This window comes from Urocampus carinirostris, chromosome 8 (genome assembly GCF_059441175.1).
Source record: "Urocampus carinirostris isolate Australia breed hairy pipefish chromosome 8, RoL_Ucar_1.0, whole genome shotgun sequence".
Taxonomy (NCBI): Eukaryota; Metazoa; Chordata; class Actinopteri; order Syngnathiformes; family Syngnathidae; genus Urocampus; species Urocampus carinirostris.
The window spans coordinates 44,816,871-44,844,592 of NC_142356.1; the positions used below are offsets into that span (position 1 = coordinate 44,816,871).

At 41.6% G+C, this 27,722-nt stretch overlaps 1 protein-coding gene across 4 annotated transcripts in view; it reads right to left on the bottom strand.

Annotated features, from left to right (window-relative positions):
- dlc1 (DLC1 Rho GTPase activating protein) overlaps nt 1–27,320 on the bottom strand; it is a 108,678-nt gene extending 81,358 nt beyond the window's left edge. For 3 of the 4 annotated variants that reach the window (XM_088342874.1, XM_088342872.1, XM_088342871.1), the window contains exon 1: nt 27,048–27,320. In XM_088342874.1, coding sequence (XP_088199000.1) covers nt 27,048–27,060 — 13 coding nt within the window. In that variant the 5' untranslated portion in view covers nt 27,061–27,320. Of the gene's footprint in view, nt 1–17,167; nt 17,296–27,047 lie in introns of all 4 variants that reach the window. The other variant, XM_088342875.1, reaches the window with a different exon arrangement.
- Nucleotides 27,321–27,722: the final 402 nt, after the last annotated feature.

Here is a 27,722-nt window from a genome sequence, read left to right on the forward strand (position 1 = left end):
CTACATAGTAAAGGAAGCCGTGATGAAAGAAGCATGGAAACAGAAGACAACGTACTAAGGCAAGGCCATTTACTTCAACCAAGACTACACCACGGAATTCCAAAAAAAGAGGAAACAAGTAAGGGAAGTCATCAAAAAGCTAAAGGAAAAAAACGTAAAGGCACAATCCCCATAACCCGCCCAGCTGAAGATGTTTTTGGACTCAGGAATAAAAACATGTTCTACATCGACGGAGGCAGCACCATTGCTAAAGGAAATGGGGATCGAAGTGGAAGGAGACAACACGGAGACATTTCAAAAGATGTTGTCAAAGAACATTTGGGTCACAGTGACCGGAACGAGAGGAAGGTGAAGGAACACCCCCATCACAGAAGCTGACTTACAAGCTTTCATGGAGCAAAACAAAGCTAAATTCTGATTTGGGGTGAAGGAGGAAGGACCATTTCTACCCTTTCTATTAGGTATTCAATAGGTTAGAAGTAAGTACATTTATTATCTTAAAATTAAAACAATATTTAGTTAGTTATAACTATGGATAACTGTGCAAAAATTGTTCAAGCACTGAGTGCATATTTCCAGGAGGGTAGCCACAACTCTCCGATTGGACTCTTGTTTTTGTTTTTTGGGTGTGTTTTTTTTTTTTGTGGGGTATTATGTGTGATTGTTAGTATGTTTGCTAGTTAGTTGGGTTGTTTTGTCAATGGAGGTGTTAGTAGTTACTGTCAATACAAACAATTTTTCAATACAAACAATTTTTTGTGTGCTTCAAAAAGCAGTGGGACTCAATATAAAACATGAGCAATCTAAATTTTGTTTCATATAATGTACATGGGCTAAACCACCTCATCAAGAGAAAGAAGATATTGAATCAACTCAAGACATTGCAAAGCTCAATAGCCTTATAACAAGAGACACATTTGACAGAGATTGAATATATATATCTCATCTCATCTCATCTCATTAGCTGTACCGCTTATCCTTTTTAGGGTCGCGGGGGGGCTGGAGCCCATCCCAGCCATCTCCGGGCAGTGGACAGGGGACACCCTGAAATGGTTGCCAGCCAATCGCAGGGCACACGTGGACAGACAACTCACTCGCTCATTCACACCTAGCGACAATTTGGACCGGCCAATCCACCTGAAATGCATGTCTTTGAATGTGGGAGGAAACCGGAGTGCCCGGAGGAAACCCACGCAAGCACGGAGAGAACATACAAACGCCGCACAGTAAGGCCGGTAGCTGGATTTGAACCCACGCAGGAGGTTCCCACGACCTCAGAACTGTGCCGCACACGCGCTAACCACTGTGCCGCCGTGCTGCCGAGATTGAACATAAGAAGCTAAAAAGAGAAAGGGTTAACCAGGTGTTTTACGCCTCTTATGGTAAAAAAGGGGAGTAGCAATTTTACTTGGAAAAGGGGTGGCGTTTGAAGTCGAAAAAGAAGTGAAGGACAATCTGGGGCGATATATAATGATTATAGGGTCAAAGTTAAAAAGAAAAAGTTAAAAATCCAGAATGAATGGATTAAGGGAACTATTTAAACTTGGTCAACAATACAAAAAGAAATTAAAAATATCAGGATCTGTGAATAGTGCTACAAAAATAGCGACAAACTCTGACTTTAAACCTGGGGTTATGGAGGTAGGATTTGAAAAATGGGCCCAAAAAGGATTGATGTTGATTACCCAAGTATTCGAAGGACAGGCAATGAAATCATTCGAACAACTCCAACAAGAATTTGACCTACCTAGAAATGATTTTTACAAATATTTGGGGGAAAATATGTAAGGAGCCAACTAAAGTTCAGGAATTATTAATATAATATTCAAAAGGACAATCAATAAAGGGGGTTACATCAAAACTATATAATTTAGCTCCAAGAATGGTTCTCAGTAATGATGACATGGGGGATAAGGAAAAATGGGAACAAGAAGCTAATGTAGTGATAAAAGACAACGAATGGGAAAAACCTTTGAAAGGGGGACACAAAATAACCAACAGCCTGACATGGAGGGAGTTTGAATGGAAAGTAAAAATGCGATTCTTCTATACACCCTCTATCACTTCAAAATATAAAAATACCTCAAATCTATGTTGGCGTAATTGTGGGGGGGTTGGAGACTTTACGCATATTTTCTGGAATTGCCTTGTAATATAAAATTTTTGGAGATGTATTCAGACAGAAATAAAATTAATTATTGGTTGGGAGTTGCAGTTGGACCCAATTGCCTACGTATTAGGAATTTTGCCAGAAGAATTATTGTCTGGTCAACAGAAATATACACTAAAGGTTATGCTTCTGGTAGCAAAGAAAATGATCACAGTGTCCTGGCTGAAACCACAACCTCCTGACATAAAACAATGGAGAGACCAATTAAAGCAAATGTACATTATGGAAAAAAATCACTGCAAGACTTAAACTGAAACTTGATCAATTCGACAAAAGATGGAAGCTTATCACACAATTTTACTTGATGTCTAAACACCTCAATTTTTTCATTTTATTTATTGTATTAACATTTTTTTCTGTTGTTTCTTCGTTTATTTATGGGTGTGTCAAGTGTATATATTTTGTGTTTGTGTTTATGTATGATGGTGGAATCAAACCTCTGTCAAAATGTGTGTGAGAAATAAAAAGTTATTAAAAAAAGAAAGTGAAAAAAATGGAGAACAAGGGAGAGAGAAAAGGGAGAGCATGAGAGAGAGCGCTCTTTAATGCAGTACACTCGTCCTGTCCCATGTGCAGAACTATCCCTACTCAGAAGCATGGTGCTGGTTGTATAATGCTTTGGGGGTGTTTTCCTGCAAAATTGCAGCTTTTTTTCCCTCAATTTAATTTTCTCAAGAAAGAAAATAGAAGAAAAAAGAGGAAAGTAAAATAATGGAAAAAAGGGGGGGGAATAAGAATAAAAAGAAAAAGAAGAAAAAAAGAAGAAATATATGTACTTTTTTTACCACTCCATATCAAAGCGATGGCCTCAAACTGTCCTCCTGCGGGCCGCAATTAGCTCCCGGGCCGCGAGTTTGAGACGCCTGCTTTATAAGGTACAAATGTGTAAAAAGTATAACCATGAAATAAAGTAACATGCATCCCAATTACCCGCGGACACCATTTAAACCAGGGGTCTCAAACTTGCAGGTCGCTGGGGCGATTGCGGCCCACGGGATGATAGTTTGAGCCTTAATACGCAAGTTTAAAGGGTCAGTGTGTATTATTTGTCGGCTCCTTGTAGTAAAAAATATATTAATTCAATAAGGACCAACCCAGTACTTGGGTAAAATTTGACCCAATTTTCTGGGTTGGTGACACAAAACAACCCAATCAAGTGGGTAGTCTCAGACTTATGGCCCAGATGCCAGTTGCAGCCCAAGAGATGATAATTTGAGGCCTGCCTTAATATGGAAGTTTTAAGGGACATCATTTATTCAAATGGAACCAACACAAAGGGTCAAATTTTACCCAATTTTCTAGGTTGTTTCGATTGTTATAAACTAAGTATTTAAAACTCGCGGCTCAGTGGCTCATTAAGCTGGTGTGTAGTTATTTCCTTATCAATTGTAATATTTTTTTATCTTTGTAACATATTTTCTGGAGTGTGTATTCTGTGTAGTACTATCTATCTAGATACTCTATATAACACGCTACATTGGGTGTTAACACGTCACATTGGGTATTTGTGTGTTGTATTCTTTTTGCCTTATTATTGTTTTGTTCTCCAGCGCAGGGATGCTGCTGGAAGTGTGAATTTTCCTGCGGGGATGAATCTATCTATCTATCTACATATATTATCCATCCATCCATCCATCCATTGTCTTCCGCTTATCCGAGGTCGGGTCGCAGGGGCAGCAGCGTTAAAAGGGAAGCCCAGACGTCCGTATCCCCAGCCACCTCCTCCAGCTCATCCGACGGGACCCCGAGGCGTTCCCAAGCCAGCCGAGAGACATAGTCTCTTCAACGTGTCCTGGGTCGCCCCCGGGGCCTCCTGCCGGTGGGACATGCCCGGAACACCTCACGAGGGAGGCGTCCAGGAGGCATCCTTATTAGATGCCCGAGCCACCTCAACTGGCTCCTCTCAACGAGGAGCAGTGGCTCTACACCGAGTCCCTCCCGGATGACTAAGCTTCTCACCTTATCTCTAAGGGAGAACCCAGCCACCCTGCAGAGGAAACTCATTTCGGTCACTTGCATCCGGGATCGTGTTCTTTCGGTCATGACCCAAAGTTCATGACCATAGGTGAGGGTAGGAACGTATATCGACCGGGAGATTGAGAGCTTTGCCTTTCGGCTTAGCTCCCTCTTCACCACCACGGACCGGTACAGGGTCCGAATGACGGCAGACGCTGCACCGACCTGTCTGTCGATCTCCCGTTCCATCCTACCCTCACTCGTGAACAAGACCCCAAGATACTTGAACTCCTCCACTTGGGGCAAGACCTCCTCCCCGACCCGGAGGGATCATACCACCCTTTTCCGACTGAGAACCATGGCCTCGGACTTGGAGGTGCTGATCTCCATCCCGGCCGCTTCACACTTGACTGCGAATCGCTCCAGCGAGAGCTGAAGATCACGGCCTGAGGAAGCCAACAGCACCACGTCATCTGCAAAAAGCAGTGACGCAATGCTGAGGCCCCCAAACCGGACTCCATCCCCGCCAAGGCTGCGCCTAGAAATTCTGTCCATAAAAGTTATGAACAGAATCGGTGACAAAGGGCAGCCCTGGCGGAGCCCAACCCTCACCTGGAACGAATCCGACTTACTGCCGGCAATGCGGACCAGACTCTGGCACCGGGCATACAGGGACCGCACAGCCCGGATAAGACTGTGCGGTACCCCATACTCCCGAAGCAACCCCCACAGGGCCTCCCGAGGAACACGGTCGAATGCCTTCTTCAAGTCCACAAAACACATGTAGACCGGACAGGCAAACTCCCATGCACCCTCAAAGACCCTGCAGAGTGTATAGAGCTGGTCCAGTGTTCCACGGCCAGGACGAAAACCACACTGTTCCTCCTGAATCCGAGATTCGACTTCCTGGCGGACCCTCCTCTCCAGTACCCCTGCATAGACCTTACCAGGGAGGCTGAGAAGTGTGATTCCCCTGTAGTTGGAACTCACTCTCCGGTCCCCCTTCTTAAAGACGGGAACCACCACCCCAGTCTGCCAGTCCAGAGGCACTGTCCCCGATGTCCACGCGATGTTGCAGAGGCGTGTCAACCATGACACGCCCACAACATCCAGAGCCTTAATGAAGTCCGGGCGGATCTCATCGACCCCCGGGGCCCTGCCACCGAGGAGTTTTTTGACCACCTCGGTGACTTCAACCCCAGTGATACGAGAGCCCAAACTAGAGTCCTCAGGCTCTGCTTCCCCAGAGGAAGACGTGTCGGTGGGATTGAGGAGGTCTTCGAAGTACTCCGCCCACCGATTCACGACGTCCCGGATCGAGGTCAGCAGCGCCCCATCGGCACTATACACAGAGTCGATGGCACACCGCTTCCCCCCCTAAGACGCCGGATGGTGGACCAGAATTTCCTCGAAGCCGTTCGGAAGTCGGCTTCCATGGCCTCGCCAAACTCCTCCCATGCCCGAGTTTTTGCCTCGGCAACCGCCGAAGACGCATTCCGCTTGGCCAGCCGATACCTGCCAACTGCTTCCAGAGTCCCACAGGCCAGGAAGGCCCGATAAGACTCCTTCAGCTTGATGGCATCCCTCACCGCCGGTGACTACCAACGGGTCTGAGGGTTGCCGCCGCGGCAGGCACCGACTACCTTGCGGCCACAGCTCAGATCAGCCGCTTCGACAATGGAGGCGTGGAACATGGTCCACTAGGACTCAATGTCCCCTGCCTCCCTCTGGACATGGGCAAAGTTCTGCCGGAGGTGTGAATTGAAACTTCTTCTGACAGGAGATTCTGCCAGCTGTTCCCAACAGACCCTCACAACACGCTTGGGTCTGCCGGGTCGGGCCGGCATCTTCCCCCACCATCGAAGCCAACTCACCACCAGGTCGTGATCAGTTGACAGCTCCGCACCTCTCTTCACCCAAGTGTCCAGAACATGCGGCCGCAGGTCCGACGAAACGATGACAAAGTCAATCCTCGAACTACGGCCTAGGGTGTCCTGGTGCCAAGTGCACATATGGACACCCTTATGTCTGAACATGGTGTTCATTATGGACAAACCATGACGGGCACAGAAGTCCAATAATGAAACACTACTCGGGTTCAGGTCAGGGGGGCCGTTCTTCCCAATCACGCCCCTCCAGGTCTCACTGTCATTGCCCACGTGAGCGTTGAAGTCTCCCAGCAGTACGAGGGAGTCCCCACGGGGCGCGCTCTCAAGCACACCCTCTAAGGACTCCAAGAAGGGTGGGTACTCCGAACTGCTATTTGGTGAATAAGCACAAACAACAGTCAGGACCCGTCCCCCAACCCGAAGGCGGAAGGAGGCTACCCTCTCGTCTACCGGGGTGAACCCCAACGAACAGGCGCCGAGCCGTGGAGCAATTAATATGCCCACACCGGCTCTGCGCCTCTCACCATGGGCAACTCCAGAGTGGAAGAGAGTCCAACCCCTCTCGAGAGGACTGGTACCAAAGCCCAAGCCGTGCGTAGAGGTGAGTCCGACTATATCTAGTCGGAATTTCTCAACCTCACGCACCAACTCGGGCTCCTTCCCTGCCAGAGAGGTAACGTTCCATGTCCCAAAAGCCAGTTTCTGTAGCCGGGGATCGTCGCGCCAAGGACCCCTCCCTTAGCCGCTACCCAGCTCTCTGCGCACCCGACCCCTTTGGCCCCGCCTACAGGTGGTGAGCCCATGGAAGAGGGTCCCACGTTGTCCCTTCGGGCTGTGCCCGGCCGGCCCCCGTGGGTAAGGGTCCGGCCACCAGGCGCTCGCCAGCGGACCCCAGCTTCAGGCCTGGCTCCAGAAGGGGGGCCCGGTAACCCGCGTCCGGGCGAGGGAAATCGAGGACCAAAGTTTTGTGTCATCATAAGGGGTCTTCTGACCTGCGTTTTGTCTGGCCACTCACCTAAGACCTGTTTGCCATGGGTGACCCTACCAGGGGCTTAAAGCCCCCGACAACATAGCTCCTAGGATCATTGGGACACACAAACTCCTCCACCACGATAAGGTAGCAGACCAAGGGGGAGTATATATATTATATATAATATAAATAAATATATATATTTAAGAACAGTGGAAAGTTTTTTATCAGAGCCTGAACAAGACATTTGCTCTGGCAGCCCCAAGGTAGTTTAAAACCCCAGATTTAGAGAATGTATGCCAAAAGTTTGCCTCCACCTTTATCTCCTCAATTGACTTTTTAAAGACAGAAGTCAGACCGTCCCACAGCGACAGGAACATACTTTACAATGTTGTGACATCCCTTACGAATGTCACACAACCATGAAAAACAAGTGTCGCTAAGGCAGGAAGAGTTAGGAGTAAAAACAAAAACCATAAAAGTGAGACTATAGGATCTGAAATATGAAAAAATTGAGAGGATCAAGGTGGATTTTTTTTTTTTGATATAGTAGCTTTAAACATGAATTTTTGACCTTAGGCTGTTGACAGAGATGGATGTAATAAGACTAGCATCGTTACAAAGCCCCAGTCTATATATTCATTTACATACCTTTAACGAGCCTAGACGGCAGACTAATTTACTAGCAACAAGGTGTGACACCATCAACTCAAGGGCCGACAACTAAACTCCATTATGCGCCCACGTGTCAAATAACTTATTAACAAGTACCCTTTACATCCATTTTATTTGCTTATTTAGTTAAATTTGTCACCATGTTGGGCTGTGTTGGCAGGCAATCTGGGTTCCAGAAAAAGGGGGTAACCGCTAATGTTGCATGATAAACCAAAATGTAATTGATATTGCGATATGACAGTTAGCACAGATAGTGCGATTGTGCGATCGTAAAACACTGCTCCTAATAGCCAGGAACCCTGACAAAGTTCCCCAGGAAAAGTGCCGTTAAATTTAACCCAACTAACAATTCTGTAAGATTCAGCTAAAATCCCAATCCAATACGTACCCAAAGTAAATAGAATGCCGTTGTTGAACCGGTTGGAGAATATGGAGGGTAAAAGCATGTCACAAATACTAATCCTTAGATGCATGAACAGTGTTTTACCTCTGAAAAGTGATGGGTCCCGGGGACGCCCATGCTCAAAAATCCATGGGTCCCAACAGATATCTATGGGTCCCCAAAATTTAGTGTTATCGAGGTTGAAATTGTGAATCGGCAACAAATATAATATAAATCTATATTTTCATTCAGTTTTAATCATCACAGTTAATTGGTAATACAGTTGTCACTTCAGATTTTTCAGTTCACAAAAATATTGTACATTATACAAAATAATATTACTGAAATATTAGTCTATATATATTCATGCAGTTTTAATCATCACAGTTAATTGGTAATACAAAGCAGTTATCACTTCAGATTTTTCGGTTCATATATTCTTCGTGGTTTGCTGTCTCGCCACAGTTGTAATGCCTTCTCAAAGTCCAATTATTTGGTAAGATGCACCTTCATAAACTGGTGTTGTGTTGCGATATTGGGGTGGTTTCGCTTGTTTGTGAGGATGCTGTTTTGGACGCTGAAACCCCTCTTACAACCTGCGATATGTACGGCTGATGTCATTGCAAGCTGCGCCAACAGAATGAGATTTGAAAAATCATGTAGCCTCCATTATCATCCTCCTCAGAGCGTAACCAGGAATATAATTTAGTCAATTTTGGCAGAAAAGCCATTTTCTTGCTAGGAGTATTATTTTGCTTATGTTCTTTCGTTGAATTGTTCGCTTCAACACACGTGTTTTGCTTGCCTCCGCGATCTTCTGAAGAATTTCTTGCCGTTGTTATCACTTTCTGCATTATGTTTCGACTTATTACTGACACTGAAAAATTACCAATTTTGTGTTGATTTGCACCTAATACTAACTGTTTTTTTTGTGTCAAATGAGTTGCGTCCCCGGGACGCACGTTGATTTGAGCCCTTTGAGACTGTTTGTGATTAAGGGCTATACAATTTTTTTTTTTAAATGACTATGCGTCTCCAGCAAAAATGATGCGTCTAGGACGCAGGCAAACGAGAACACTGCATAAATGGGAGAAAAAATGAGCCCATGGGGTGATATTCTTCAAAGTCCTTAAAAAAAGTTGAAATATGATAATTTTCCAGGTATTCCTCATAAACCATGTTTGTGTCATGATGCCACTAGTATTTTGATTTCCTTCCCATTAATTTTTGACTCAACTCATGGAAGAGTGCAAGTACTGCTGGATCAATCATCCATGGGTTAAGTACTCACAAAACAACATAACAAGATAAGAGGTATGTCACCGTCATCGTTATTGGCAGCTAATTAGAGAAGTGAATAAGTTATAAACTGACTAGTTTAGTGGGCAGTGTATTTATAAGCGTATTAGTTAATTTGGCCATGAAATAGACGATTGACGTTCCTACCTGTCAATGGCAAATTGAAATATAATTAAGATAATTGACATATGTAATCCTGATAGTTAGTGAAAGAGTCAACCTAGTAAAAAGATAGTAAAGACGTAGTAATAACATGATAAGTTCGTATATTATAAATGCATATCAAACTGGGTGCCCTTTGAACTAATTAGTAACCAAAACTAGCTCTTGACTTGAATAAGGTTGGAGACCCCAGCTTTATAACAATCAAAATGTTTAACCCCCTTATCACCATAGGGGCGTCAGCACTCCCGTTTTACAAGCACAATTTATCGTTATGATTTAAAAAAAAATCAAATTGAATCAATGAAGTTCTCCAAAACACCCACAATGTGACACCAACATGCTACAATGGTATCTCACAGGCATCTACGTGTGGCAACGGACCAATCACGGACAAGCCATAATAAGTAATGCATTTTGTAAAGCATCTTTTTATCTGTAAGCAATAAAAAAACAACATTTGAATCCTTTGAACATTACTTTGTCAGTTTTGATTGTCAAAGAGACAATTAGTGGGGTCATATATGATGTGGGTCTCTGGCTCCAGGAATCGCCTTTCCATCCACCACCTAGGCCAATAAGACACCTGGTCAGGGTGGAACAATATTTGGCAATATATGAACAACTGAGAGAGCAAGACTCAAAAACTTTGGGTATTTGTAACCGTTCATATTTCCAGTTCATGTTGTCTTATAGTGTTTTCATGTTCAGTTCCAGTCTCTACTCCATTATAATCCTGTAAAACCCAGGACGGTTTTTTGTTTTAATTTTCATTTTAAACTGTTATTAAATTGTAATAACACTTATTTATGGTAGATATTGCCAGATACTGAAAGTTTGGGTTGTTCTGAAATACAAGGGCCAAAACTAATCACTGATAACATGATTTCTGACTCTTCCATAACCAAAATAACAAAAGAGTTCCAAGTGGCCTTGATGATACTTTGTCGATAAAGGGTTAAACTAAGATCCTTCACAGCAATATAATTTCAAGTAACCGCTGGTGATCATTTACCATTTGTTGATGTATGTATATTTTTTATTTTCCGCATTGTCCGTCCCAATTCCTTTGCCCTCGCCAGGGAAAGACCTGACTTCCCCTTGCTGCTTCCCTCACAGGAAGAGAGCCAGGCCTTGTCGAAGAGGCCGTTGAAGCACCAGTTTGTAATGCCCAGCCTTCGTTTGTTCCAGACTACATATATATACAGTGCATCCGGAAAGTATTCACAGCGCTTCACTTTTTCCACATTTTGTTATGTTACAGCCTCATTCCAAATTGTATTACCTCTCTTATCTCAAAATTCTACACAAAATACTCCATTATGACAATGTGAATAAGTTTTTTTTTTTTGTTTGTTTTTTTGAATTTATTAAAAATAGAAAACTAAGAAATCACATTTACATAAGTATTCACAGCCTTTGCTTAATACTTTGTTGATCCACCTTTGGCAGCAAATACAGCCTCAAGGCTTTTTGAATATATAGAAGAATGAAGAAGAAGAATTTACTTTTATTGTCATTCTTTGTAACAATGCACACAGAACGAAATGTCGATACACCTGACCCGTACAGTTAAACTGTAGCGAGCCGATGCAGCCGCAGCCAAACAGGGCGCAGCCATTTTAGTCATTAGGTGACCAAACCCCCCAATTCCAACCCTTAATGCCGAGCGCCAAGCAGGGAGGCAATGAGTACCAATGTTGTAAGTCTTAGGTATGACTCGGCCGAGGTTTGAACCAGCGACCTCCCAGTCTCAGAGCGGGCGCCCTACCATCTAATAATAATAATAATAATTTCCTTTGTATTGTCATTCTTTGTAACAATGTACACAGAACGAAATGTCGATACACCTGACCCGTTGTAGCGAGCCGATGCAGCCGCAGCCAACAGAGGGCGCCACCATTTTACCAATTAGGTATGACTCGGCCGAGGCGCGAACCAGCGACCTCCCAGTCTCAAAGCGGGCACACTACCATCTAGGCTATTAGGCTACCGAGCTGGTTATATACATACATACAGATCCCAATGCCTTTTGGGATCAAGCATGCGCAACCAAACGTCCACCGGCAGTAAAACCATAAAACAGCCATGTCAAAATTCCGGCCCAGGGGCCAGATATGGCCCGTGATAAAATTCTTACTTGCCTGCGGCCCCTGTTATAAAATTTTTAATATGTGGCCCGCCACTAATGTTGAATGCAGTATCAATAAATTTGTACTACACACACAAAAAAAATAAAAATCACCATTTCACCAGATGATGGCAATAGACCTTTGGCCATCTTGGTTTAGGCTTCAAAGAAGGGTTTTAAACATATTTTATAGTTCCAAAACAAGATTGGAGTATAATATTAGTTTCCATTGCTATGCAGATGACACTCAACTGTATGTGCCACTGGATACAACTGGACAGTTAAGTTGTAGGAATCTGGAGGCTTGCCTTACCGAGATTCAAAGATGGATGTCACTTAATTTTTTGCGCCTTAAACCAGAAAAAAAAAGGAAATGTTGATTATTGGTCCAGCTCATTGACGTGAGTTGTTTTCAAACACTGCCCTGAACCAAACAAATGAAATATCACCCATAGTGACTGTCAAAAATCTAGGTTTCGTTTCAGTCACACGTGAAAAATATTACTAGAATAGCTTTCTACCACCTCAGTAATATTGCGAAGAATCGTTCGATGCTGTCCCAATCAGATGCAGAGGTTTTAATTCAAGTGTTTATTACTTCTCGGCTTGATTACTGTAATGTATTGCTTTCTGGTCTCCCGAAGTCTAGCATCAAAAGTTTGCAGCTGGTTCAGAATACGGCAGCTAGACTTTTGACTAAGACAAAAAAGTTTGAGCATATTACTCCTGTATTGGCCAACTTGCACTGTCTCCCAGTCCACTTAAGGTGTGACTTTAAGGTTCTCTTATTAACATACAAATGTTTGCATGGACATGCACCCTCTTATCTCTCTGATTATATTCCCCCCTATGTGCCTGCACGGAGTCTCCGCTCGGAAAATGCCGGTCTACTTGTGACTCCGAGAGCCAAGAAGTCTGCAGGCTTGAGAGCGTTCTCCATCCGGGCCCCGGTGCTATGGAATGCCCTGCCTCCGGAGATAAGATCTGCAACCTCAATGGAAGTTTTTGAATCAAGACTTAAGACACACTTCTATTTCAAAGCTTATGATTGAAATGAAATGATCTGCATTTATATAGCGCTTTTCAAGTCAATGACTTCCCAAAGCATGGCGGCGGCAGTGGTTAGCGCTTGTGCGGCACAGTTCATGTCATGGGAACCTGTCGTGGGTTCAAAGTTTGTAAGTTCTCCCCGTGCTTGCGTGGGTTTCCTCCGGGCACTCCGGTTTCCTCCCACGTTCCAAAAACATGCATTTCAGGTGAATTGGCCGGTCCAAATTGTCCCTAGGTGTGAATGAGCGAATGAGTTGTCTGTCCCTGTGTGCCCTGTGATTGGCTGGCAACCAGTTCAGGGTGTCCCCTGCCCACTGCCCGGAGATGGCTGGGATGGGCTCCAGCCCCCCCGCGACCCTAATGAGGATAAGCGGTACGGCTAATGAGATGAGACTTCCCAAAGCGTTTTACAGTGTGCTTCACATTTCCCAATAGCGGCCGTGCAGCCATGTAAGGCGCTAACCTGCTTATTGGGGGCATTAGGGGGTCAGTGTCTTACCCAAGGACACTTCGACATGTAACACGGAGGAGCCGGGATTCGGACGTGCGATCTCATGATCCCCCAGACGGGCACTCTATCTCCTGAGCTACTGCCGCCCCTGTTGATTGATGCCCACCTCATATTCCTTATTGTCCTGTCTTTTTCTGACTGTCTGCCTGGTGGTGATACAAAGGAGAAGGACGATTTCAGATGAGTCAGCAGACAAGCGTCTGACCTAAAGCATGTCAACGCCTGCATTGATCAGGTAATTGTGTAATTGTAATCCTGTGCAGTCCTTTGAGACATTTTTGTGATTAAGGGCTGTATAAATAAATATGACTTGACTTGACTTTTAGAGCTAGTGTTATAATTTGAAACAGGGTTAGGGCTAGGAAGTAGGGTTTGAGCTCCATGTTGGGGTTCTAAACTGAATGTAGGGTTCCAAAATCTGTTTAGAGCTAGGGTTGCAGTTTAAAATAGGGTTTGGGATAGGAACTAGAGTTTGAGATCCATGTTAGGGTTCTAAACTGAATGTAGGGTTTCAGAATTAGTTTAGAGCAAGGGTTGCGGTTTAAACAGGGTTCGGGATAGGAACAACGGTTTGATCTCCATGTTAGGGTTCTAAACTGAATGTAAGGTTTCAGAATTGGTTGAGTGATAGGGTTTCAATTTAAAACAGGGTTAGGGCTAGGGTTACAGCTAGGGTTGGATGTAGAGCTAGGGTTTAGGCTGAAAGTTAGTGTTTCAAACTGATTTTAGGGTTCCAAAATAATGTTGGGGCTAGAGTTGGGGTTTGAAACAAAGGTATAGCCTCTCGTTCTTTTGATCGGCTTTGGATATCTTCTATTAATGGTACTGGGAAAAATTTGAAGATTTGGCTTTGAAAGTACTTAGAAAATGCTTGAAATTTGGCCATGAAAAAGTGTGAACCATTAAAACAGGAAAAAAAACCACAACCTTTTACCTTCCGAAATAGAAACGTTCAGCACCTTGATAATAAGGTTCTTTTTGATTACACGAGCCAAGCCAACGGAAGCGCAACACACAAAAGCATGCGGTCCAGAACTGCAGACCCAAGGCCGAAAAGAATATTGCTAGCTATCATGGGAAAGTCTTAAAAAAAACATTGGCAAATTCCTGAGGCGCATGCTCAGGACAAATTCTTCTTCGTATTCAGCTTGTTTATGTACGTAGCTACAAGGGTTTTTGGAAAAGGAGTGAGGAATGGCGGAAATACTATGTCCGCTCCCTGTCAGATGGGCCTAGTTGACTTCAGCTTTGGAGCTCAAAGAGGAACGTAAGGCAACTGCAGCATGTCCTTTCCTGTCTGCAAACTGTGCTATTATAACAAAAACATGTCTTTATCATTCTTTTTGTCAGCTTCTGTTTGAATCAATTGAGTTTGGGGCCACTGAAGCTTGGGTCTGAATAAAGAGAAAAAAAGGACCAAAACAACAAAAAATTTTCATTTGTTTTTATCTCTTTTTATGAGTTTAACCTTGTCTTTTTTTCTGTTCTTTTTTTTTTTTTGTCTTATTTTCTTTTATTTATGGTTTTCATTTTCTTATGTCTCTTTTTTCAAAAGCAATGGTCCATATTTTGTCTCCTTCAGTTGTACTTTTAGTATCTGTTTTCGGTGGCACAACAGAATACAGCTACATCTAGTGGGCAAGTGACACACACTGTCCCTTTAACTTTCATATTAAGGCAGGGGCCACATGGGTGCAACAATTGAGGTTAGGACCCCTAAATTACAGATTTCGCACACCTTTTTCATGGTCAAATACAAGCACTTTTAAGGACTTTCAAAGCCAATTTTCCATTTTTTTCCAGGACCATTAAGAGAATAAATATAGCACCAATCAAAAGGATCAAGAGAACAAGAGCCAAAACCATAGTTTCAAACTCCAACTCGAGCCAAAATTTTACTTTGGAATCTGATAAAACCATGACTTGCAGCCTAAACCCTAGCTACATCTAACTCTAGCCCCAACCCTGTTTTAAATTGTATTCCTTACTCTAAACCTATTCTGAAACCCTACATTCAGTTTATAACCCTAAATGGAGCTCAAACCCTAGTTCCAAGCCCTAACCCTGTTTCAAATCAGAACCCTAGCTTTAGACCTACTTTGGAACCTTACATTTAATCATTAACTCTACTATGGAGCTCAAACAGTAGTTTCTAGTCCTAACCCTGTTTCAAACCGTTAAGCCGAGCCCTAAATATATTTTGGAACCCGATATTCAGTATACAACCCTAATATAATGCTCAAACCCTAGTTCCTAAACCTAGACTCACAACCTAACTCGAGCTGTAAACCCTAGCCCCAACCCGATTTCAGAACCTTAAATTCAGTTAAAAACCTTAATAAGGGTCTTAACCTTAGTTTCTAATCCTAGCTCAATTTTAGAACCATAGTGTTGTTTAAAACCTTCATTTAAAGCCTAACAAATTAGACCAACAGATTGCATTAAAAACTTGGGTGTTATTTTCAACTGAACTCAATTGTATTCCATAAAGCAAAAATATAATTATATATATATATATATATATATATATATATACAATATATGTTTTTATCATCTCAAATATATAGCCAGAGTTCGCCCATTTCTCTCTCAGGCAAAAACGGAGGTATATTCTTTCCAAAAAGAGCATTGAAAGCCTGCAGTTATTACAAAACTAGGCAGCACGGGTGCTTATGGGGGATCACATTACACTAGCTTTAAATTGTTCCATTAGCTTTTACTTGTTTTTAAATGTCTTAATTGTATTGGGCCATCCTATCTGTCTGTTTTGCTTTTATTATAATAGCCCTCGCGGTCCCCAAGGTCATCTGGCAGTGACTATTCCCAGGGTAAGGACCAAAACCTATGGTGAAGCGGTATCCGCTCCTTTGGTCCTCACCTATGGAACAGTCTGCCGGAGGACATCAGGTCTGCAGAGACCCTTGATATTTTTAAGAGGATTTTTTAATATGAATTTTTTTTTGCGGGGGGATCTGTTTAACTTCTAATCTTTTACTGTGTCATACTTTTGTTCTGCAGCTGTTTTTACTTTTATTTTTATATTTCGGTGTTTCCTCATTTGGAAGGGTGTGGTTCAATAGCTGAAAATCCTGAGGCCATCTGGTACCATCCCTATCAGTGTGGATAAGCCTCCCTCAGGTTCCTTTCCTCCAATGGTTAGTCTGTGCCTTTCCATAATCATATTTTATTTATATTGCTATTTTTATTTCTTTATTGTATTTTAACCAATGCATCATACACAGACTCTTTGATGTTTTGGGTTGTCGGGTGGGGAGGGGAGCAGGGATTTTGTTGTTTTGTTGTATGCTTAATGCTTTTAAACAGGAACATTGGTGGCTAGTTATTGCCTTAAAAGTGCTTTACAAATAAAATATATTTGATTTGACATAATCCCTGTGAAGAGAACTCAAGAAACTGTGACGAGGGCAAATAAGCCATATAGAACAATGAGCGTGTCTATCACAGCATGACTTATGACAGCCATGCTGCTGCTAATAAAGATGACATTAGAACCTCCAGTAATTATCCCCACTCAGTTTATTTAGCATAACCAGTGAGATAAAAAGTGAGCTCTCCAGGTACTTCTCAGCCAGTTCTAAAATTAAATAAAAAAATTTCCTCCTTTGCTATTCTTTTCTGTATCTTTTCTATTAAGAATATCACGAGAACAGCTTTTTTCCATTTTCACAACAAAAATTTGCCCTTTGCTGTACAATTTTGATGCTGAGTTCATAATTCAAGCATTTGTTACCTTCTGTCTCGATTACTGTAGTGTACTACTATCTGGTCTCCTGGAATCTACCATTGAGAGCCTGCTGTTGGTACCAATGCTGCAGTGAGGCTTTTATTTAAGAAAAGAAAGTTTGATGACCTGACCTTACTTACTCCCTGTCAGTTTAAGGTATGATTTTAATGTTCTGTTGGTTCATGAGAAATTATGCATGGACTTGCCACCTCATATCTTTCAGATACCTGTTTAGAGCCTTTGCTGGAAAATGCCGGTCTACTTGTGATCCTGAGAGCCAAGAAGAAATTTGCAGTTTTTAGAGGGGTCACCTGGTGCTGTGGAATTCTCTGCTCTCTGAGATTCAATCTGCAACCTGGAAATGTTTAAATCTATGTTTAAAACACACTTATATTATATGGCTTGTAAATGACCTGTATTTGGTGTTGATAATGTCTGTGTATCATTTGTTGATGCCCTAGGATTACCTCATGTGCAGCCCTTTCTCAAAGTTTCTTAATTTTTTCATACTGGGGTTTTTGAGTTTTTCCTTGCACTCATGTCAGTTTTAGATCAGGGGATGGTGTAATAACAGTCTGTACAGCCTTTTGAGACTTCTTGTGATTAAAGGCTATACAAATAAACATGACTTGACTTGTAGTCTTACTGCTTCTTTTCTGTGGGCTTATTTCAACTCTTCTCAACCCTTCTCTTCTTTTCCTGTGGCAGGAAATTCTCACAATTGCCGACCAGAGTTCCCCTCGTCACACAAACCGTGAGGTCTTTTGCGGCCAGTTCTGAATCCTCAGATCCAGCGGGACTTTGCTTCGAGCGGCTGGCAAACAGTGATGCTGCCTCCCACCTCAAAACTCTGCCGCAGAGACAGAGGACTGGAGGCCATGAGCCTGAATACAGTTATCGCCGTGGCCCGAGGCTTTGAAGTTGGCAGATTGAAAAAGAATGCTGGACTAACTATCATTGGACTTATCTGCAATGACCTAATTGCTGGCTGTGAATCTGCCACGCAAGCCTAGAAATGCTGCCTGGGGTTTCTTATCAACTGCAGGGCCAAGATGATCTTCTTAAGAAGACACAAAATGGTTTTATGAAACAATTTCAAAAAGGTAATCTAGCTACCACTAAACCACTATTTGTCTTTCTACAGGGTTTGTACACCTTTTTCATGACCAAAGCACGTTCAATGCCATTTATTTTTTAGTATTTTTCAGTACCTTCAAAGGAAGAATTCCTGGGCCGATAGAGTTTTTTTCTTTTTTTGGTTGACTTTGACTTGCTGCTAGCACATACTTTGTGCTACAAAAAAAAACCTGAGAAGCCGTTTGGAAGTCGAGCCAGGCTAAAGGAGCCGGTTTTCTGGATAGAGCTGTTCTCTCGGGTGCAAGGTAGAGGTGACGCTTCACAAAACAATGCCATAATGACGAGCCACCAGTGCAGGCATGTCACCGTTATTTTCACGCACTTTAAAAAAAAAATCATTTATTGCGTGGTTAATAAAGTCAGACTGCCAAGGACCATGGCCATGGCAACAATTTCAAGCTTTTTCAAGCACTTCACCCAAAATTCAAGCATTATCCTGAACTTAAAAATGCAACATTACAATTCAAACATTTTCAAGGACTTCAAGCACCTGTACAAACCCAGCTTTAAATTAAATGATCAGGGTTTCCCTAAGAGAACCTGCTGAGCCCAGGGCTCAAAGAGCAACTGGGAGCACCGTTTCACTGTCGGAAATAGAAACGTTTCACAACCTGATAGAAAGGTTTGATTACACAAGCCAAGACAACGGAAGCACAACACACGGAAGCACAACACAAGAAAGCACACGGTCCAGAACTGCAGACTCAAGGCCGAAAGCGGCAGGAAAAACTAAGGTATAGGCTCTCGTTCTTTTGATCGGCCTTGGATATCTTTTATTAATGGTACTGGGGAAAAAATGAAAAATTTGGCTTTGAAAGTGCTTCAAAAATGCTTGAAATTTGGCCATGAAAAAGTAGAAACCATTAAAAAAAGCATACAATGTTTACGGCATCGTTTATCAGTAGGAAATAGAAACGTTCCGCACCTTGATAACAAGGTTCTGTTTGATTACTCGGAAGCGCAACACACGAAAGCATGCCGTCTAGAACTGCAGACTCAAGGCAGAAAGCGACAAGAATATTGCTAGCTATCATGAGAAAGTCTTAGAAAAAAACATCAGCAAACATTGATGCACATTACACTTGTTTACAAACACGGAAAGGGCTTTATAGCAACTGGGTAATAATTGAGTTCAATCCAGAAATTTAAAATAAAAGAAAAAGTACCGTATGCATAAAAAGCAGAAAAAATTAGCCAAATTTGTACTCCTTTTAATTGAGTACACTGGCTTTCAACATTCTACCCGCACGCTCAGGACAAATTCTTCTTCGTATTTAGCTTGTTTATGTAGCTACAAGTGTTTTTGATGAAGGAGTAAGGAAAGGCGAATAAAGGGAGACTGAAACACTTGTCAGTTGACAAATCCGTGTCAGTATGACTGAGTTGACTTCAGCCTCGGAGCTCAAACAGAAACGTAAGGCAACTGCAGCATGCCCTTTCCTGTCTGCAGACTGTGCTATTATACAGTAACTAAAACATGTCTTCATTGTTGTTTTTGTCACTTCTGTTTGAATCAATTGACTTGGGGTCACTGAACCTAGGGTCTGCATAAGGTTGGGCCAAATGGTTTTATATTTATCCACTACGGAGGGTGAAAGTGAGCAAAGAGCACCCTTTTCTTTCAATTTTTAGCTTGCCTTTCACCAAGGAAGACAAGTAGAAGGGATTTTTTTCGCTTTAAAAAGGAACAACAAATAGGGAAGAAATAAGAAAAGGGGACAAAAAGAAAACGAGAATAGGGGGAAAAAAAGCAAAAAAGGGAAAATGGCAAAAAAGTAATTATAATATGGACTTAATAATAATAATATTTCTCTTTTCCATTTTTTTCTTGAGTTTTACTTTTTTCTTTCCTTTCTTCTCTTTCTATTTTGTCTTTTTTTCTTCTATTTATTTTTCCATTTTCTTATTGCTATTCCCTTCAAAAGTAATAAAGTGCGTTCTGGTCACTTTGAGTCTCTATATTTTGTCTCCCTCCGTTGTACTTTTAGCACCTGTTTTCAGTGACACAACAGAATACAGCTACATCTAGAGGGCAAACGATACACACTGACCCTTTAACTTTCATATAAGGGCAGGGGCCTCAAACCTTTGTCATGGGTGCCACGATTGCCCCTCAGGCCTCAAGTTTGACCACTGATTTACAGAGTTCGTACACCTTTTTCATGGTCAAATTTAAGCACTTTTAAGACTTCAAAAGCCAATTCTCCATTTTCAAGCACCCGTACAAACACGGGTTTATATTAAATAGTCAGGGTTTCTCTAAGAGAACTTACTGAGCCCGGGGCTCAATAAGCAACTGGGAGTTGTGAATGCAGAGAAACATTTGCCAAGTTCCATGAGTTGTTGCTTAACAGGAAAGAATATGGATGCATAATTCATCGGTTGCACGAAAAGGAAAACCCTGGTGGGCTGAAAACTGCTCATTAGCTGCACCGCTTATCCTCAGTAGGGTCGCGAGGGTGCTGAAGCCCATCCCAGCAATCATCAGGCAGTGGGCAGAGGACACCCTGAACTGGTTGCCAGCCAATCGCAGGGCACACAGGGACAGACAACTCACTCGCTCATTCACACCTAGGGACAATTTGGGCCGGCCAATTAACCTGACATGCATGTCTTTGGAACGTGGGAGGAAACCGGAGTGCCCGGAGGAAACCCACGCAAGCACGGGGAGAACATACAAACTCCGCACAGTAAGGTCGGTAGCTGGATTTGAACCCACACAGGAGGTTCCCAAGACCTTAGAACTGTGCCGCACAAGCGCTAACCACTGCGCCGCCGTAGTTTTGTGGTTTACACTGCCGGCTAATCAGAATCAGGTTTTAATGGCACCAGCCAATAAAGGCGAGGCAAAGGTTGAAAGACGTATGTGCATGTCTTTGATAGGCTGATGTAAGCCGCCAGTCAGTCATGTAGTGTACACACAAATGGCCACCAAAACAAATGCCAAAGCACGTAGCTTAAGCGGCTCGTTACATTGAAAAGAAATTAATTCATTCGGACTACCAACTCTTAAGCCACCGCTGCGGATCAAGACCATTTATTAAACTGAAATTCTGTTTTTATTTGTACATTTATAGTTGATATTTTGTTACAGTCGTATACCCTCAATCTCCAAATACGTCATCTCAAGTTATGTTTGCATGTCACTATTGTTGTTGACTCATTGTTTTTGTCCTAATTTTATTTTAATGTTTGAAATAAAAGTTTTCATTCATTCACTATGTTTAAGTTATGAGAAAAACAAAACTAGCACAGAAAATGAACTTTTCTTTTAAAATCTAAAATCGCATCGAAATTACAATTTAGGCCTGAAGAATCTCAATTACGGTAAGTTTTTCTCCAAAATCAACATTTAATAATAAGAAAGACTTCTACAATGCGGTGCCCGCAGGCACCAAATAGCCCCTGAAGGCCAGTTGAGTAGCCCACAGGCCGGTTCTGATAATACCTAACCAGGCTGGGGCATTGTAATTTTCTTGTAAAATGTTTGGTTGACTGAGTCTTTTTAATGCTACTTACAATATTTAACCAGGTAACATAGTTATAACATAGTATTAACATAGCAACAACGGGATAACATTTATTTTTTTTAAATCAAACTGGTAGTCCTTTGCGCTAAATAGTAACAAAAAGCAACTCTCAGCTTTAAAGGTTGGAGACCCCTGCTATAGTGTATGCTGGCAGACAACGTAATTATTCCATGGCCAAAAACAAGAAACTAGCTTGCCAAGCATATAGGAAGCTATATAACTGATTGGGAGCAACCAACCAAGTACACTGGCTTTCAAAAGTTTTTACTTTATTTTTGTACTATTAAAGGTGTTACATTGTACTGTTTACTTATTTACACCTAACTTTGTACAATGGAAGATTTTTCAGTTGTCACATTTCTGTTAGAGTATCAAGAGAAATATTCCGGTTGTGTATAGTTCTTATTTCAGATGTAAATACTTTATATTACACATTGTATATTTTTCTTTATTCATGAGTCTTAATATTGTACAATTTTTGCCAACTGGAGTCCCCCCTTAATCTCGTTGTAGAGATACAGTGATGATAAAGGCAATTCTGATTCTGATATGCCGCATTTAAAACAAACTGCAGACAGAACTCACATTTTGTTATATATATACCGCAGCCATATCCCCGAGTGTGAGGTGGCTAGAGTCATTTCTGACTCTTTTTGGGAGATTGATACAGAGGAGGGGATTCCCAGCCCCCTCGCTCAACCCAACTGAGGTGTTGGGAATCATTAGGTGACCAAACCCCCCAATTCCAACCCCTAATGCTGAACGCCAAGCAGGGAGGCAACGGGTACCAATGTTTAAGTCTTAGGTATAACTCGGCCGAGGCTTGACCCACAACCTCCCAGTCTCGGGGCGAGCGCCATACCCCCAAGGCCACCAAGCTGGTAAAAACTCACATTTTACAAGCTGATATTTTTGTTACCTGCATATACTGTAATTTGTGCCGGATTTGCAAGTAAATTGGTCCCAATTTCCAGCCTTGCCTAACTAGTTAGCACGGAGGTAGCATCTATATATTGAAACGGTGAAGTCCATAAAATTTTCATAATAGGTAAGGCCTCAAATATCGTCCCCCAAGCTGTAAGTTTAAGACCCCTGATCAATACATGTTTAGTAAACAGGAACTGGTGAGTTGATTCTGACCAGAGAGGTCAATGTCTGACGTAGTATAAAATTTGACCCCTTAGCTCTTCTGGAATGCTAAGGTGGTCTGTGACATGCTTTTTTCCCATCGAGTTGTAAGTTATTCCATTGCTAGCACAATAAGAAAATCTGGTGGGTCTCGCTGATTATGACACCGGCAGCACTATCATCAAGTGGTTTGCCTCAAGCGATACCCCACAACCACATAAATAAATAAGATCATGCTTGTTAGCATGATGATCTTCCACAAAATTTTGTTGTCACAATATATTAACCCATTTTGTAACAATGACAATAAAAGTATATTCTATTCTATTCTATAAACACACAAGCACAGCTGCAAGAAACTGCACAATTGTTGGTTAACGCAGATAGACACCTCATCCCCCATTGATAGAATACTGCTCACACCAAAAGGCTAAAGCCAGGGATCAGAGGCGTGTTCAGGAGAGTGATCAGACATGTAGTCTCTTGATAATCGCTTGCCGCGCACTGCTGAACGTTTTGTAATCGCTCACTGTGATTGCCTTACTGATCCAAAATGGCCGACGACAGTACAATGGATTTCGTTCTACAGCTTGCTTTGAGCGAGTTGGCTGATATGAGCGACAGTTCGCATATTGACACAGTTAAGGTTATCCTAAATGCAGTGGAAGGGTCATACCTGTCTTGCATTGTTCACAAACATTACCAGGCAATGTAAGACGATATATTACATCGCCAACAGCACTCGTCAGGGTGAGATCCTCCATCTTCTGCACTGTCGACGCCATGTTGGAAATCAAAGTAAGCGGTCTTTCTCCCGTGATTACTCGGGCACGCGAGCGCTCAATAATCACTGGCCGTTCAGAAGCTAGCGATAGCTCGCGATAGCAATCACTCACTCTCCTGAACACGCCTCAGGAGACCACTCGGATTCAAACTTGTGATAAGCTCTCTGCAACCAGAACGGAGCCCGCTGGATCCATCTACTCTCAGTGGCCAGAACTGTGCTTTTTTCACCTGAGGTGACAGGCTTTAAGCACATGTGTTTCTTCTCACGGAATGTGAGACTTACGCCAGCTGGATGTGAAATCCTGCTGATAAGGCCTCTGCTCACTTCCTGTTTCACAAGGCAAAAAAGCCAAAACATCATTTTCTTAGTGTCCCCCTTTCCTATATGCAGTGTTCTTACACCTTTTTTTATGGCCAAATTTAAGCACTTTTATAGTACTTTCAAGGCCATTTTTTGTTTACTTTGATGAGTGAAGCACATTGTAAACCGCTTTGGGAGGTCTTTATTGACTTGACTAAAATTGCTACATTTTGTGCAGGCTTGGGGAGTAATGGAATACATGGAACGGCAAAAATGATGTTGGCAAGCTGTTTGGATTTATTTTAATTTTGTTTCTGTCACATTTTATGTTAGTTTTGCCGGAGATCAAGGAGATCAAAGCCAGGAGAGAAAGCTTACCACACGTTGTGAGTCATAATTTTATTCATATTTAGTTTATTTTGTCTTTTATTAGCATATTTGGTATTGGAATAATCCAAAAGTAATTGAAAGTAATCAAGTTAAAGTAACCCTACCCAACCTTGGTGATGTCTACATGTGTGTCGGAGCTTGCGCCTAACAGTTACAACTGCTGCCTTTTGTATCTAGTCCAAGACTGAACCTTCTAATAAGGAAGCATGCGCCTGAAAAACAAAAACAAAAAAAAAACCTCAAGAGCCAAAGCACCCCAAACAAGTTAAGACAAGTCAAAAAGAGGACTTTAAATAGCCTTGTCTGCTCGCGTTAGGACAATATTTTGGGGCGTATGGCATTGACACTCTCTACCAGCCTTTGAAGAACATTAATTCAACAAGGAAATTGGTGTTGGTACGAATGATCCACAGTCACCTCCCCCTTCTGCATCCACCCACTAACCCCACTGTTCCAGCTCAATTCATGTCAAGCAAATCGTAAATACAATTTTCTTTTACATATATATTATTAAAACACACCCATGTTATTTAATCATATGCATTTATATATTATGTATAAGGTAGTACTTACTACAATTTCTTTTTAAGCTCACCAGCTTGGCAGTAGCTCATGAGATAGAGCACTCATGTTGGGACCAAGAGGTTACATTTTCGATTCCCAGCTCCTCAGAGTTAAAAGTTGAAGGGTCTTTGAGTAAGACACAACAACTAACAATCCTGGTGAGCAGGTAGGCGCCGTGCATGTCTGACTCCGTTATCAGTGTGTGTGTGTGTGTGTGAATAGGTAAATGTGAAGTACATTGAAAAGGGCTTTGGGAGGTCTTTCATTAGGAAAATTACATATTTGACACTTCTCAAGGTTTCTTAATTCTCCTCATGTTGAGGTTTTTGAATGTTTCCTTCTTACAATGGAAAAGTATTTCATTCATACCATTGTTGCATCTACTGTAAAATTATTATGTGGGAGTGACAGTGTAAAACCTATTTAGACTGCATATGATTTCACTAACACTAGAGTTTTTTGTTCCCTTTTACTCTGTCTATTGTTGGAAAAACACCAGGTGCGTTAAAACAATTTAACAATGCATATTTAACTTTGGTTGATTTGCTGTGTATCTTAGGGATTAGTCGGGCTTTTCTTAGCCAAGTGCCTAGAAGTAGTTTTAAGTCCAAACCACGGAAGAAACCAGCCCAAATTAAACCCGAGCACCCCCTGAAAATATAGCTTTTTAAAAACTCTTATCTTTAATAAAGGACAGGAAAGGCTGAGATATGATGGCGAAAAAGAAAACAAAACAAAAATGCGTCAGAATTACGCCACTGCCTTGATATGGTTCATTCTATTCTGCTCCTAGCATTGCTTTGCCCTCATCAGTTGACCCAGAGCCGACCGGGCCCAAGGCATAAGCGAGCTATGCGGCTGCTAAGGGCCTCGCAACCACTATGGGGCCCCCAAGAGTGGTTAACTTTTTTGGTGCCAACAACGTCCCCATTGTCACTTTGGTTGTTCCACTAAAAATATTTATATAAAAGAACAAAAACAATTCTACAAAATAACTACAAAAATAGATATCAAATATAGTGCCTAAAAACAGAGACCTCATATATTATTTAACTCTCATTCTGAAAACATTTTTTTTTTATAAATTACTACAAAAATACTACTACACAATACCACTACAGAGTTATTTACTCCAGAAATACTACAAAAAGACAACTACAATAATATTGCAAAAATACTAAAGAAATATGACGAAATTACTACTATGGAAATACTACAAAAATTCTACAAAAGTACTACTAAAATGTTGCTTTGGAAATTTATCAATTGCACTTCTACTGAAATACTAAAAAAATATAAATACATAATACTATAATATAAAAAACTACTGGGGAAATATTACTACAAAATTACGACTACAAGAGGTTTACAACAGAAATACTGCAAATTACACCTATAGCGATACTACAAAAATTCTCCAATGGAAATATCACAAAAATACTACAAAAATACAACAAATACTCTTATATGGAAATACTACAAAATACAACAGATATAGCCCAAAAATACTAAAAAAATAATACTACAATAATACTACAAAAAGACTATAATCATAAAACTACTGTTATAATACAAAAATACTACGAAAATACTACAGATATAACAAAAAAACTACATTCTAAAAATTCGAAAGTACTGCAGAAATACTGAAACAATAGACTATGGGAATACTAAATAAAAATTACTTGGAAAAATAGTATAAAAATAAAACTACGGTAACACTACAAAAAAACTACAGAACTTCAATACAAATAAGACTTCAGATACATTAAAAAAAACTAAAACATACCTACAGTAATACTGTACTTCAAAACTAAATAACAAAATAAGTGATTAAAACAGCGACCCAATACTGTATACTATTTTGCTCTAATTGTGGTCGTTTCCTGAGTTAATCACATCATCATCGCATTTCGATGGATTATCAACCTATTTCAAATAGTTTTGAATTGTTCTTGATTTTTATGATACTGAATTATTATCTTCTCGGTAGTAAAACGGGTTGTGTTAGATAACACAGCGGTACGGTATTTAATTATTATTAATTTAATTGTCTGGATTAATATCTTTAATGACTGAAAGTTGTTTGCATTTGGTTAATGGTGGAGCAATCAGACACCCTGAACCTAAAATTGCCCCTGGTCCAGACACATTGTATATTTTGTACTTAATGTAAAGTACAACACGCTAGAGTTTAAACTTTAAAGTTGGTTCAATAATATATATTTATACTCTGTATATACACTATGCAAACAAAAACAAACAACTTACGTGTTAGTATCATTTCCAGCTTGTCTTTCGACAAGAAAAAAATAAGAAAATTAGAAACTCCGCTTCCGACAAGCGCCTAAGTTTAGGTCCGTGCTTTACATTGAAGCCCTCATGATAAATCCATCAGTTGACGTATGAAATCAGCAGCAAATGTCCCCCAAACTGTGTCGGACAAAGTAAATCCATCTATAAGGTTCGTTTTAGGCAGCAAAAATAAAATTTTCCACTTTTCTTCCGACACAGAGCGATGCAGCTTAGCTAAGAGCGATCTGCGTCTGGAATGTGACTGGGGAACGGACGCCAGTGATTCAAGCATTTGGAATGGCGGACCTTGCCCTAACCCCCCCCGCCTACCTCGTATGCCCCGCCCCAATGGCGCTGGACACCTGATGAAAAGCAAGCGGTCTGGTTTGGAAGCGTCCTGTCACCGTGACGCGTCACGGCGTGCTGGATTTACTCCCCCGTTGCCAATCTTGGTGCTCCGGGTCCAACGATTTAGCTCCAAAATATAAAAAGATCCAAGTACTTATACGAGTTGCTGTAAAAATCTAAAGTGGTCCTTGAAAACTGCCTTGAAATGGTTCAGTGCATTTTATTGCACCGCTCTCACCCGGCTTCCCTTTTGCTTGGCCAGTGTCACTTGCAGAAAAGCGTTGGGGTCTGTGGAGCTCCAGT